The sequence below is a fragment of the Cyprinodon tularosa genome, unplaced genomic scaffold (assembly GCF_016077235.1).
Source record: "Cyprinodon tularosa strain WSP-4 unplaced genomic scaffold, ASM1607723v1 ctg223, whole genome shotgun sequence".
Taxonomy (NCBI): Eukaryota; Metazoa; Chordata; class Actinopteri; order Cyprinodontiformes; family Cyprinodontidae; genus Cyprinodon; species Cyprinodon tularosa.
Window position 1 is genome coordinate 792197 of NW_024038833.1, and position 16120 is coordinate 808316.

Below are 16120 nucleotides of genomic sequence, written 5' to 3' on the forward strand. Positions count from 1 at the left end.
TTAGTTTCGCTTATTTATATAGCGGCAGTTCAAAACACATAATTTTAAGGAACTTTATAGAGACAATATAATCAAAGCATATAGTCAGAGTGTTAATATGTTTTCTATCTAAGAAAAACCAACTCAATGCACTGAGTCACTGACTTGCAGGACATGCGCCTCTTGGATGAGCATGTTGTGACAGCAGAATTTACTTTGCATTTTGTTGTTGACTCTTTAGCAATCTTTAAACGGGAAGAAACCACCAGCAGGGCCAGGCTCAATTTGAGCATCTTTCTGCTGAGGGTTAACAGCTCCAAATTATCTTTACAGTGAACTGCCAGCAAAGGAAAAGGCTTTGTTATTCAGCTGTTTTAGCCCTTGTCAGAGTAAGTACTTTCAAGATGGAAGACTGTCATGGCACTTTGTAAACAGGTGCCCAGCCTTATGTAGAAACTGGTATAACATTCTTTGCTTATGCAAATGTTTTGATTATAAGCGGAGGCCATAAAAAACCAAGTAAATGCAGTGATTGATGTCAGGCAGTAAAATAAGAGAAATTGTTTCCTTAAATCCATTCATGGACTTTGTAACAGTTTTTAGAATGACAGATATTGGCTTGTTTCTTTTTTTTTATTAATTAGCGGAGTGGTGATTTTTGAGAACTTTTATCTTAAAGACATATTGGTTGAAAAGTTATTTTTAAGTAATATCTTTAGAACACTGCTCAGACTGTCAGTAGATTTGTCACAAAAAAAGCAAGAATTATGTAGGCTGCAAAAGAATGTTTGCTGCTCAAATTGGTAAGTAATAGATCATTTTAAAGTACCGGTAATAACAAAAGTTTTACATAACAGGTGGTTCATTTCTCCTTTTTCCACCAGTCACTCAGGCAGACCAACTTTGGGCGTTTGAGGATAATACTAAAATCTGTGCTTAGAATGTCTCTTGTGATGTGAACATCCTGAGGTTTTTTAAAAATGTAACATATGAAACTCTAGCTCTAGAAATGCATATACATAACAAGCATATACTTGTTAAAGTATATGCATATACAAGCATATACTTTAACTGTCAAAATAGTTTCAAAATGCAGCCTTTTAATTTTGTTTTTTTACTTTTTCTGTATGAAAAAAATAGGAATATAAGGATGTGAAGTAAGGAGTGAAGTAAGTGAGGAGCAATGTGAAGTAAGGAGTTCACACCTTGAAAGAAAATTATTATCAAATTCTTATTTTTGATGTACATTTGTTATTTGCTAATTGTTTATTTGTTTGTTGTTCTGACTCTGCTATTTGCTGTAGACAAGCAACAAATGTCCCTCTCCACCTACGTCTTATTAATTTGTTACATTTCAATTAGTCAATCAACAAATTCATTGACGTGTAGCTAAATGGAAACTGAAAAATTCTTAAATTGCTCTCAATATTTTGCTTTGGTTTTCAGAAACATTTCAAAATGACCTTAGCCTCTTTGCATTTTCTTTAAACTTTTCAGAGTTCAAGAAGCTAGCAGAACAAATGCATACATGACTCTGTTAAAGCTGAATCAAACAAATCTCAAAATATGCAACAATATGCAATGAGCAGGTGTGTTGCTATGGTGAAGAAAATGATTTGCTAGAGTCTAGATTACAGTGTTTGCTTCCCAAAACAGCTTGCCTACACACATAACGGCAACACAACACACACCAATTGCTCAGCTAAAATAGGATGGCTTATTGCAGTAGTTTAGTGGGGAAATCCATTTGAATGGAAATCTGAAATGAAAGTTCATCACCAAACTCTAAGGCTGGGAAACCAGATGTGAAAGAGAAAGATTGATCCCAGTATCCCAGTATACAGTAAAATGCACCCCTAGTCTCTCATCACATTTGTTAAGAAATTTTTTTGTGTTAAGTATATAATTCCACATGTGTGAATTCATAGTTTTGGTGCCTTCATTGTGAAGTGTCAATTTTCATAGTCATGAAAATAAAGAAAACTCTTTGAAATAGGGAGGCTTAATGGTGTTAACAAAATCCAAACGTCACCTTTTGCATTATGAAATGTTGAAGCACATAAAAAATAGTACAACGGTGGAAAATAGCTGTTGTGCAGTGCTCTAAAATAATAATCTCCAGAAACCACTGCACAAGTTCAGCAAAAGATGATTGTTCTGATATTTCCCTCTCAACTCATGAGGAAAACCTCCTCTCTGTCTGACCACTTTACGTAAGAAAATCCTCAAGTTTGTTTGCCAATCAGCATTGATCAACCAGCCTCATGACCTCCCCTAACTCCATAGACCCCTTAAGATGTTTAGACTCACTTGACTTTTTATATTTTGTTGTGTAGATGGACAGACAGACAGACAGACAGACAGACAGGTCAGTATGTTAAGTAAAAAAAAAAAGTTCCTATTTAGATTAAAATATCTATTTTTCCAAACAATACCACAGTGTTCAAGGGGTATGTTGTGTAGGAGGGGCAACCTATGTCAGGGGGCACATAACCCTTGGGGACACAACTGGTATCACTTGGGTTTCAACAAAAAAATAAATGTTTTATATTACTATTTTCTATTACTATTATGTATGTATATGTAGTCTTAATTTGGATGACATTTTTAGTAAGGGTATATCATTTTTTTTTAAGACATTGCTTACAAAACATGCTTTTTCTTTTAAGCCACTTTGTTGCCATTTACTTTTCCTAATGGGTTCTCTAAATGCTGCCAAACAAACAATTTAAAAGTGACGCAGGCCATTTTAATGCTAATTTAGCCAGACAAAGTCATGCTGGCTGCTCCTTGACATCTGCTTCGTCAGACAGATGTCTCTATTTTAGACATAAGTTGAAATTTTAAGATCACAAATCTTTGAAGGAATTTATTTGATTCTGACCACAAAACCTGCAGCCATAAAAAGTTTTAATTAAATAGAATTGGACTTAGTATGGTTAGAAAAATACTAATATTTACTTAAGAACAAAATAAAGCCCCTCATATTCATAAAGATCGTAGGAAAAAGATACACAGTTTAGTTTTTTTAAACAAATACCAAACTAAAAAGTGTGGCATGTGTTTTTAGCCCAGATAAAATAGATCCAATACAACCAATTTAAATGGTAGTGTGGCATGATCAGAAACCTCTGATTTTGCAGATGCATAAATTTAATGCAATTTTAATGCATAAATTAAAAGGCTGTTTGCTGCCTCTGCCATACCTCAACTTAAAAAAAAAAATGGAGATAAGCATCTCACTGCAGAGAGATTTGAAACCTCTAAGCCCGCAAGGTTATTTTCCTGAAAAGACATACTCATTCTTCATAAGTTAAATACATAAGTTAAATAAAAAGCCAAAATAGAAAAACAGATGTTTATGTACAAACTTCTCACTTGTCCTGTAACAAAAGAAATATCCATAATTAACTGTAACTACAACTTTTTGGCTACAGATGTAGGAAGTGTGTTGCCCATACAATAAGCAACTGAGAAGTTATAGATGTTTGGATTAAAAAACAAAAACAAAAAAATCATAACCTTTGCTGTGCCATTTTGGAATAGTTTAGCAGAAATCCTAAAATTTGGAATTTATTCTTGAAATTTAAAAGAATTGGAATGCTGTTATATATTTAGTTATAAAAAGAGCTACTCTTCCAAAAATCAGAAGTAAAATTTTTTTTAGCACTGTGTATTTACACACTTTAAATACACGATATATATACAAAGCTAAGTTGAAAGAGATGCATGAGGACGCATGGTCGTATCTGAGTAACATTTGTCCAATCAGGGAGCTTCATACCTCTTTGTAAAGCCTGCTTTCTACAGAGGCCTTTGCAATTTAAACACAGTAACATATTCCAAATCTGAGCATGTTGTAGGGCATGTTGTAGTAATATTGTACAATTACTTATTTATTTCAATTCAGTTTACTTCAATTCACTGAAATTAAATTTAGTTCAATTAAATTAAATAAAAAAAGAAATACAGTTTGATCTTTTTTATCTTGATTTTTTATCAAGTTATTGAATATGTAGATAGCTGTATGCAGAAAGGACCTTCTGTAGCTATTCATCTTGCACCAGATCTAAATTTGCCATTGATTGTGGTTTAACAGTGTTCTGGAGGAGGAGGCTCTCAGTTTTAGATAATGTTCTTCATTTTATGAAGTATTCTTTGTAAAAATCATATCGAGAATTCTCGAGTTCCTCTATAACTTCGAGAACAAAGCTTGCCTACTGTATCAGCTTGTTAAGCTCTTAAGTCCTTTGCTCTGATGCTGTTACACCAGTGGATGATGGCAGAAGAGATCACGCTCTAAAGGACCGAGGCTTTCTTAAGAAGCACAGTTTACCTTCTTGTTGACAGCTTCACAGTTGTGTCTCCAGTGTCTGTTTTCTAAGGTATTTATACTGTTCCTCCATCTCAACCTCTACTTTGATCATGTAAATAGAATTCAAATTCTTCCTGTTTCTAAGTGTGTGTTCGTCTCTCAATTAATCAGCTACAAGCCTATAATGTTGTAAAATAGCTACAACCCCCCCCCCTTTTTTTTCCTCAATTGTTTATTTACATTTCTGAATGTTGTGTTACACCAACACAACATTCAGAACACATAGGTAAGCAGAAAGGGAAAAAAAATACATAATTGCAAATATTAAGGGTGTATACGTAGGTTGGGAGGAAAAGAAACTTAATGTAACAAAAAAATAGTTAAAAAAAATATAAAACATAATAAACATAAACACAATAAAATAAGTCAAGTTTATTGTTATCAATGTTATCATAAAAAAAGACAGGTAAGCACGATTACAAGTCATGTGTTAGGTCAAGATGGGATATCACATAGAAGGAAGTCAGGTGATGATCTAGGGTCCCAATGTTTTAGCAAAAAGATCTTTACCTTTCAAGTGGTAAGTATAGTGCTGCAGTTGCATTGTTTCATTCATTACTGTTTTAAATAAATTAATTGTAGGTGCTGTAGCTTGATTCCAGTTGAGCAGTATACATTTTTTAGCTACATAAGCAATTATACAATTCCTTTTATCCAAGATCGGGTCCAGAGTATAATCTGAATCTGTACCAAAGAGATACATAGAGGTGAGAGTTTAAATTGAATTTGCAAGAGGTTGATTTTAAGACTATGTGCTGCATTCCAGAAATGTTTGAGTTTCTTGCATTTCCAAAATACATGGACAAAAGAGCCATTACAGGTTTTACAGCGATGACATTTAGAAGACGCAGTAGGATACAATTTGCTAAGACAGACTGGTGTTAGGTACATTCTGTGCATGAATTTGTAATTTTGCTTGATAATTTTGTTACAAGATAAGGAAATAAAAGCATTAACACATATTTTGGTCCAAAGCTCATCATCAAGGTCTTGTTCTAGAGCTTTCTACCATAAGTGACATCAAGGAGGAGCTATTATAGTCCAGTAATACTCCATAGATTGCTTTACAATGGCAAAGCTGTAGATATTTATAGAAGTTTGGTTTGGGATGTCAAATTCTGATTTGAGGTCTACAAAAAATTTTAGAGAGCCCTCCTCAAATAAATTCTGGAACTGATGTATGCCATGTTCTTTCCATTAAGTAAAAAGATTCCCTCTCAGGGGTGGAAAATCTGGGTTAGAGGATAGAGGAGCATTATAGAAATTATGGTATGTGATCCACAGAATCTCTTTACATCTTGCCAATCCTGAAGGTTGTTTGCTATTACTTATGTTAAAGATATTGATTTTATAGCTTTTGTGTTGTTGATGAATGGCACAGTAATGAGTGAGTTGGGACAACAGAGTTCCCCCTCAATTTCTGTCCAATGAGCTGTTGTCCGGTTCTGTGTCCAACTAATTATGTCCTTAGTCTGTGCTGCCCAGTAATACAGCTTAAAATCTGGAAGACCCAGTCTGCCCTTTTCTTTAGATTTTGTTAGGGTTTTCAAGGAGATCCTGGGTGTGGATTTTTTCCATATAAAATAATTCATTATTTTATTGATTGACTGAAAGAATAGTTTATTAAGGTAACATGGTAAGGACTGAAAAAGATAATTGAATCATGGCAATACATTCATTTTAATGTCATTTATTCGACCAATAAAAGAGATGGGAAGCATCTTAAGCCCAAGGCTCCTTGGGCTTAAGGGGTTACAGAAAAAGGAATGTCCAATTTTGTTTGGATGTGCTGATAACTTACATGGAAGCATTTGACAAAAATAACCAAAAAAACAAGTTATTTCTTATTGGAGAGAAAGAGATAGTAAGAAACATGAAACTGACTAAAGACAGATACCAAATAACACCACCCTAAAAACACAGCAGACGGTACCAGCAAGAGGGTGATGAGCGAGTGACTTTGTGTGTGCTTGCTTGAGAGTGTGCATGGTAATAGTTGTTTGAGAGGAAACATGCATGTGTTAAACAGCATGGGCCAATGATGTCTGGCATCACAGGATCAAAGGGTTCAGGGCAGTCATTACCTCTTCTGTTGAAACATTAAGGAAAATGGCTTTTTTTATGAGAGTGCCAAATGTTTCGCTTCTCTTTGTGTCTGTCCTTTAGTGTTAATATTAAAATACTGCCCACAAAACCTTAGAGTGGAGATTAAGAAAATTTATATAGAGATTTTTTTCCTATTACTTTTACACTTCATGTTAATTCACATAAAAATACAAAAAAAAAAAAACTATAATATTATCTTCTCCCTTCCTATAGAGATTGGTAGAGGCGGCAGAAGAAGCGCACCTACAGCATGAAGAGGATCCAGACCTGCAGGTGAGTCAGTGCATACATTGCATACGTTTTTATGTTTGTATTGTCTCAATGCATTTTAATAAACATGTTCATTCCTTATCCTTTGAAGATGAAAAATATTATCCACATTGATATACAAATGTAGAGCTTTAGGTATGAATTATTGGTGAGGATGAAAGATTTTATAGTTCACCTCAAAGGTGATTATCACTATTTATTTTAAAATGAAATAAAAAGAAAACTGTTCCGCAGCTGCTCAGTGGTTGCCACAGTAAGTCATTAAGACTTGCTTGTCAGAATTGGCAGCTGGGAAAGAAAGCTTATTGGTGCATATTCAACAACAAAAAAATCTATTTTTTTCAACTATGATCAGTTCAAATTAACCCCTAGGTAATAAAAAGGTTCAAAGAAGATATGCACACATACACACTCAAGCATGTGTGACTTATGAAACCCCCCTCCAAACAAAACTTGCCACCAGTCCTGTGTCTCTCTGCTCTCATATTTTATACTTTATAGGGTCTATGCTCTGAAAAAAAATAACATGTTGTGGGGACCGACTGCTCCATGAGGGGACCAATGCCTTTTCCCAAAGGGGGGAATTTGTATTTTAGGGTCTGGGGTCACATTTAAGTTTTGGTTGGGATTAAGGTTAGATATGAGCCCGAAATGTTTAGGTTGAGGATAAGTGACATGGTTAGGCTGTAGAAATGTTTTAGAAATGAATGAAAGTCAATAGAAAGACCCTGCAAAGATAAAGACACATATAATGTGTGTGTGTGTGTGTGTGTGTGTATGTGTGTGTGTGTGTGTGAACCCACACACAAATCCACACAAAGCATTTTAAACTATTCCAAAGAAGTTTCTCTTTCTGCCGATTTGGGCAAAATGCTTTCTTTTAATCACATCTGCATGCACACCCCTAAACCAAGCTGCTGCCTTCATGGTTCTGCCTCAAATCCATTTTAACTACTTTAATTTTGTGAGTGCAGCTTTAAATTGTGTATGTCGTGTTCAGTGCAGTGTTTGTTCATAGTGTTTTGTGTGCCTGATGTTTGTAGTGGAGTTTGCTGAACATCAAGCACAGTTTTAAACAGTTTGTTAAAGTAGGAGGAGCAGCAAACACTTGAGCTTTTTAAAAGAAGCTTTGATACTAAGTAGACTTTGGAGAATTTGCCCCTAAATCCCTGATAAAGTCCAAGTTCTAGTTATATGTGCCTGCTTAAAGTGAGTGTTTACTTTGTCAGTTCTTTAGAGTACTACAGTGATTTTTTTTTTCCTGCAAGCACAGATTCTTATAGATTAATTTCTAAATTAACTGCTTTCCAGCTTTTGGATTTTAACAAATCTTTTTGGTCATGTTTGGTGATCCTGTAGTTTATTTTATATTGTTTGAATTTTGTATCTTTGCTGAAGGAAAATAAATAATTTAGATTGAAGCTAAAAGTAATTGGACTGAGGTTTTCACAGCACCATGGTTTTAATATTAGCTAGGTGAGCATTATTTATTATTTTAAGAAATCCCCTCACTTCCCATCAGGAAAAAAAAAATAGGTTGAAGGATAATTTTGGGTTAAACTGTAGATATTATCGGACATGTATTCTGCTGTATAAGATTAGACCATGAACTGAGACTCATTTGATCTATTCTTTGTTCCTGGTATTGCTATTACATGCCAAGAATGTTTTAGGATGTTCTATTACCTGTCTAATGTTGATAGCTCTGCATTACGGCTGCAACTAACAATTATTTTGCTGATCATCAGAATGTGAGTAAAGTGAAGCTAAAGCTTTGCTGTGTGAGGAGATACTGTACAGCTGTTTACAGATTAATAATCTATTCCTTTTTCCTACATTCAACATGTAAATGATTTTGAAATCTAAAGAAATCTTTATAAAATATAAATTCTTATAAGACTTACATATATTAGAATTACTGATCTCTTCATTTATTTATTTACATTTATATTATTCATTTATTTATTTATATATATACTTTGAGCTGCAGTAAACCTACTTATAATAGTGCAGCATTAAGAATTTGAGACCAAGGCAGAAATAGCTTTAACATAATATTGTTTGATGCTCCAACTCTACTTTTTTCACAGCATTTTACCCCTTTTAGGGATCCATAAAATATACCATATTTCTTATGTTGTTTGTGTATAGCCTTACAGTAATGTAGATAAAATGAAAATGTAAAGGTAAAAGTTTTAGGAACATGTGTCCTGTTTCTGCTTGAAAAATAAAAAAAATATGGAATTGCTGAAAGGTACTACTTACTGCCTGGAGACAAGCTTTTTCTGCTGAACCACTTTAAATTCCTAAAATAGCTTACCACACAGGGATTATGCACCAAAGGAGAAACAACTTTCTTCTTGTCAACTGATTTTGAATCATAGTTTTATTCAAGCACACGATTATTTTAATGTACTGTAAATTATTAGGTTCAGGACTGATGCAGAGTTAAAGCAACATTGTCAAACTTTTTAGCGTGGGACTAGATATATGTTGACAGAAAGGAAAGCAGATTTTACCTTCAAGCTAACAATAAAAAACTGGAAAGGTGATATATATATATATATATATATATATATATATATATATTATCGCTATATACACACACATCTATATGCACACACACACACACATATATATAGCCACATATATATCAGCCCCCTACATCTTTTTCCCAAATATGATTTTTTTTTCTTTTAAAGATATATATATATATATATATATATATATATATATATATATATATATATATAAATATATATATATATATATACACTATATTGCCAAAAGTATTTGCTCACCTGCCTTGACTCACATATGAGCTTAAGTGACATCCCGTTCCTAATCCATAGGGTTCAATATGACGTCGGTCCACCCTTTGCAGCTAGAACAGCTTCAACTCTTCTGGGAAGGCTGTCCACAAGGTTTAGGAGTGTGTTTATGGGAATTTTTGACCATTCTTCCAGAAGCGCATTTGTGAGGTCGCACACTGATGTTGGACGAGAAGGCCTGGCTCTCAGTCTCCGCTCTAATTCATCCCAAAGGTGTTCTATCGGGTTGAGGTCAGGACTCTGTGCAGGCCAGTCAAGTTCATCCACACCAGACTCTGTCATCCATGTCTTTATGGACCTTGCTTTGTGCACTGGTGCACAGTCATGTTGGAAGAGGAAGGGGCCAGCTCCAAACTGTTCCCACAAAGTTGGGAGCATGGAATTGTCCAAAATGTCTTGGTATGCTGAAGCATTCAGAGTTCCTTTCACTGGAACTAAGGGGCCAAGCCCAGCTCCTGAAAAACAACCCCACACCATAATCCCCCCTCCACCAAACTTTACACTTGGCACAATGCAGTCAGACAAGTACCGTTCTCCTGGCAACCGCCAAACCCAGACCCGTCCATCAGATTGCCAGATGGAGAAGCGCGATTCGTCACTCCAGAGAACGCGTCTCCACTGCTCTAGAGTCCAGTGGCGGCGTGCTTTACACCACCGCATCCGACGCTTTGCATTGCACTTGGTGATGTATGGCTTGGATGCAGCTGCTCGCCCATGGAAACCCATTCCATGAAGCTCTCTGCGCACTGTTCTTGAGCTAATCTGAAGGCCACATGAAGTTTGGAGGTCTGTAGTGATTGACTCTGCAGAAAGTTGGCGACCTCTTCGCACTATGCGCGTCAGCATCCGCTGACCCCGCTCCGTCAGTTTACGTGGCCTACCACTTCGTGGCTGAGTTGCTGTCGTTCCCAAACACTTCCATTTTCTTATAATACAGCTGACAGTTGACTGTGGAATATTTAGGAGCGAGGAAATTTCACGACTGGATTTGTTGCACAGGTGGCATCCTATCACAGTTCCACGCTGGAATTCACTGAGCTCCTGAGAGCGACCCATTCTTTCACAAATGTTTGTAAAAACAGTCTGCATGCCTAGGTGCTTGAATTTATACACCTGTGGCCATGGAAGTGATTGGAACACCTGATTCCAATAATTTGGATGGGTGAGCAAATACTTTTGGCAATATAGTGTATATATATATATATATATATATATATATATATATATATATATATATATATATATATATATATATATATATATATATATATATATATATATATATATTCCTCACCCACTGTGGGCTGTCTCCTGTTTTTCCTTGTTTTTTCTTATATCCGTATTTCCTATGTTCACAAACATAATGCAGATATTATCAGTGGAGATATGTTTGCAAAACTTTTACGTACCACTTCAAAGGCACAGTATAAGGCACCCCTTATACTGTGGATGGCTGGTAAATTGTTTATAAACATTTCATTAATTGATTTATACACACTTTATTACTCATTCATAAGTGTTTTTGATACTGTAATAATATATGCATGCTTAAAAAATGTTTACCCAAATGCACATTGTGCTTGCAAAATAGCAATGGAATCTGACCTGTTGAATATAAGCAATGTTAGATGAACAGTTGAACAGATTACACTAGGCTCACTATTTGACAAGGAATTGGTCAAATTTGGTTCTTACTTGCCCTTAATTAATTTCTGATAAACACTGATGAATGAGAAATTTTATTGTACAGAATAATACAGATAAATATTTACTAGTCATTAGTAATCTATAAGGGGAACTTATTGTGAAGTGGTAATTTTTTTTATGTGTTTTCATTCAATGGTGTATTCCACATATCTCATGTATCTACCTGTTTTTTTTTTACTTGGTATTTGATAAGCATAATATTTGTGTGGTATCACAGCATAATTTTTCATAAAAAATAAATAAATAAATAAATCATACGTTATCGATATAACAAGATGCTATACAGTACCAAGATCCCTCAGAATAGTTAAAAGAAAAACGAAAAAAGAGAAAATTGAGAGGGTTAGCAGATTCTTATTGCCATGGTTTTGGTCATGGTGATAGCATTCACTTTGATGAAATATCTAAATTAGAAGGTCTTGCAACAATGTCTGTTGGTCAGGGTCAGGCAGAAAATAATGTAATGGTGCTCATGAAAAGTGCAGCCCGAAGAAGCAACTAAATATTTTGACTTTGGGTCAATTTTTTATGAGATTTAAAACTTATTCTACATACACAATATAACTATTTCCCTCAAATATTGTTCACAAACCAGTTTAAATATGTGTAAGTGAGCACTTCTCCTTTGCTGAGGTAATCCGTCCCACATCACAGGTGTGATATATCAAGATGTTGCTTAGACACCATAATTAGAGCACAGGTGTGGCTTAGCACTGCAGGGTAATGTTTTAAGTTATACTGCATTATGATTTTAATATATTGTATTATTTATATCTAAAACATTAAGTTACATTTTCTTAAATTAAAAATAATGCTGTAGCAAAATAGTTTTTATGTAATTTTCACAATACTGTATTTTCTGGACTTTAAGTCGCAGTTTTTTCATAGTTTGGCTGGGTGTGCAACATATACTCTGCGACTTATGTGTAAAATTATTAGCACTAAACAGCAAGAGGGTGGTCTAGGTCTTTGTTGATAATTTGAACATTGGCGTTAACTTATGAAAACAACTGAAAAGGGCTTAACAAAAATGGCTCCGAAAAACAAAATCATATGCTGCAGATTACAAGCTGCGAGTACAAAAATATGCGGCTGAAAATGGTAATCGAACAGCAGAAAGAATGTTTGAAGCTAGCGGAGTTGTTTAAAAGTGACAACAACTGGACCTGCAAAAGTGTTGATGAAGATTTGTTTGGATTTTTTAATAATTTGGAGTGACACTGATGGTTTGATAAACTTGTTAGCATCTCATGTATGCTATAGTTCTGAATAACTCTTAATATGTTATGTAAAGACACCAGTCACGTTCTCAGTTTGTTGTTTGTGTCAAGTTAGAATACCGTACAACTATTCAGCCTGTTGTTGCCTCTATTCTATTTTTATTTCAAATTGCCATTGAAAATGACATGACTGTCCTTGGTGTTGGATTTTGTAAAATAAATTTCCCCCCAAAATGCGACTTATGCTCCAGTGCAGCTTATTCATGTATTTTCCTTCTTTATTAGGCATTTTCTGGCTGGTGTGACTTGTTCTCTGGGGCGATTTATAATCCAGAAAATACGGTACTATTAGCATGTCAGAGCTTCTTTCTGTGATTTGGCAAACTTTCAATAAAATTTCCGTTTAAAATCAGTTTATTCATGCAGTGCCAATTCACAACAGAGGTCATTTCAAGGCCCTTTATAGAGACAACACTGTAAAAGAATGCTTAAGAAAACCAGTCTATTGCGTCCGGACATTGACTTACAAGGCATTTTCCTCCTAAAGGAGGAAATGATTACTGCTTGCATTTTGTTGTTGACTCTTCAGCAATCCCACTACTAAAACTTTCTTTCAGTAGTGTTACTATGTTTTTTTTTTTTTTTTTTAATATGTTAACTACAGACGGGCACTACAATTTAGAGCTGTATTTTGTTAGCAGTTTTGAATTATGTACCTTTGGTACAGTAATTCAATCCTGAATAAGAGATTTATTCAGGATTGAATAAATTAGATTTAGAATAGATTTTTTTTCATTGACGTTTTTACATTATAAAATATTTCCTCAATAAAAAAAAAAATTATAAAAACATATATATATTTTTTTATTATTTATTTTTTTTGATTGACACAAAAACATATGTTTTCATAAGCACTCTCTCCGTGTACCTGTGTGTATGTGTTCATGTCTCTGATGGTGGCAACCCTAATAGCACATTTTACTGCAGCACATGGTGAATAGACGGTAATTATCACCAGCTGAACTAAAAATACCACATCCAAGCTGTAGGGTGAAACCTCCTCCATCACTATTTGGGGGTTTATAATAAAATGTTTGTGTGGTTTATAGCTACTGGATACATATTTGGCTGGCAGCAGTTTGATAGGAATTTCCTTATCTATCCTTTCCAGAGCTCTTCTGCTTCCATGTGAAATTGGCACGGTAATCTGCTGTGATTTTCCTCCCTCACTCTTTACCCTGTGCTGTAAATAGGGAAGCAAGGATCAGTCTCCTGTGGCCTGTGCAGCCAATAAAACCCTTTCTTGGAGTTTGTAAACAAAACATCCAATTGCCAACTCATAGGCTGACTGAAAATGTAGCCTTGGTCAGAAGGGAAAAATAAAAGAAATGCTTTGTTCTTTACTTTTTTATTTATGCATTGCTCTGGCATTCTTCTCTATGATGGCACTAAATAGGACAGAGCAATGCTGAGTGCTTGTTGATTTGTCAATTTGCTGGCAACATTGGCAGCAAAGATGGGCTGACCTGTGTCTGTGTATTCATGGTATTGCCTACCTCAATATCCCTCCACATACACTGGCAGTAATGTGAAGAAGATTATTTTTAGGCTATTCTTTCAGCTGGTTGGTTAATCTCTGAACAATATATTGTGCAATTACCCTTTCTAACTTTTTTGTTTCTTCTGCCTGCTAAGTTTACACATAAACAGTTTGGATCTACCTTTTAAACAGGTTTACCATAAAGAGATATACAGTAGATAGACACATAGAATAATTAATAATTACAACCCCAAACATTTTATAGAGCTAGCATAACATTAAAATATGTTATGTAAAAGCTCAGAACCAGTAAAGTAATGTAATCAATACCATTTCTGTCAATGAACAACTGACAAGCAGTGGGCAGTTGCAGCCTTATATGGCACTGCTTGGAAGGTAATTATGCAGATCTACAATTCTTGCAAACACGCGCTCACTTATGCACAGGCTAACTACATCAGGTTTACGAGAAATTAAAGATCATTTACTGGAGGTAAGAATATTTGCTGTATCTGATGTGGCACACGCGTAGGTAGGAGTGGCTGTGCCAATAGGCAAGACAGGCAGCTGCCTGGTACGTCATTTGTTGGTCAGGATGCAAAAAGTAAAAAATGAAATGCATGTATCTACAGTATGTATTATGCCTTTGCTGCTAGGAAGTCCAGAATAGCTCATTTTTAAACAACACTGGGAATGTTAGGGAGTTTTGGTGTTTTAGATGTGTGGAAATAGGCCACAAACCTTTCCAACCTGGCCCAAACCTAAAATAGAGGCCCTATAACTTATTTTCCTTGAGTTTAGACCTTAGTACTCCTTAATTGTTTGAGGTTACTTTGGTTCGACATTGGGGTATAATTTTTTATGTTGACATAAATGGAAGCAGAAACTTCTTTAGAATGACACTTTTTTTTTTTGATTGTGCTGCTTTTGATTCTGTACTCCCCTAACCACAGTGGTAAGGCATTTTGAGTTGTTGTTTATTCTAACATTCTCATGATACTTTTCTTTCAAGTTGGTACTCATCTTTTAAGTTAACATTCAAGGCTTTCAAGGCTGTTTCCTTTCAAACTTATTGTCTTGACATTTTAGATTTGGTTTTGATATTGCAGTTTTATGCTGGTTTTGATTTTTGTACATCCCCCCCCCCCCATTGAAATGTACATAATAATAATAATAATAATAATAATAATAATAATAATAATAATAATAATAATACATTTGATTTATTCTGCACTTTTTATCAAAAAGACCTCAAAGTATTACAAAAAAGAAAAGTATTTAGAAAGTAATAAAATAAAAAATAATAATAATAATAATAAGAAAAAATAATAAAAGCTGTTTTATAAAAATATGGTTATTGTAATATTCTTCGGGTTGTTTGAACCCAGTCCTTTATTTGTGAAGGAGTAACCTCAAACCAAATCGACTCAATATGCAGATGAAAGTGGCCTCTAACTTTAGTTTTCCCTCCTGTATATCCTAAAACCAACCCCTTCTTAGATTTGATCTGACTCTCTCAAAGCCTAGAGTTACAGTTTCCAAAATCCAGACCAAAGACTATCCATATAAGGTAACAGAAATGAACAGATAATCTCCCATCTAACAGAGTAGAGGGTTAACACTTTCTAAATCTATCTGTAACATGGTGCAAACCTTTCAAGTTTACATTTGTTCTTTTGAGTTTTGCCTTTCAAAATCTTTGTCTCAACCTTGGCATTTTAGTTATGCTTTTGATTGTGTTCATCACATTTGCATGCAATTTTAAGTTGATGGAGTATCTTTGTTACAAATATGCATACAAGTAATACCAATGATAATGTTAGGCTCTTCGTTATATTGAAAGAAAAGTTTACATTGTATGCAATGGTTACAAAATTCACCATTGTTCAAGTTTCCAACTGGGTAATATAAGCTGCTATCAGATGGCATCGGCATAAGGAGTCTTTATAACTGCCAATTGCAGAAATAATTTTTATGCTCAAAAAGCATATGTTTTATTTGAGGATAAATGTATAATGTTTGTGTGTTTTTATCGTCAAAATAGGTGACTATTTGAACAGGCCACTTTAAAGATCCTTCGTCATGCTTTTTC

The 16120-nt window shown here is 34.6% G+C and overlaps 1 protein-coding gene across 2 annotated transcripts in view; it reads left to right on the forward strand.

The window, feature by feature from the left end:
- The window catches only part of cacna2d3a (calcium channel, voltage-dependent, alpha 2/delta subunit 3a), a 168215-nt gene that overhangs the window by 42118 nt on the left and 109977 nt on the right, over nucleotides 1-16120 (forward strand). For both annotated transcript variants that reach the window (XM_038286306.1, XM_038286305.1), the window contains exon 4: nucleotides 6674-6733. In XM_038286306.1, the coding sequence (XP_038142234.1) occupies nucleotides 6674-6733 (60 nt within the window). The remainder of the gene's footprint in view (nucleotides 1-6673; nucleotides 6734-16120) is intronic.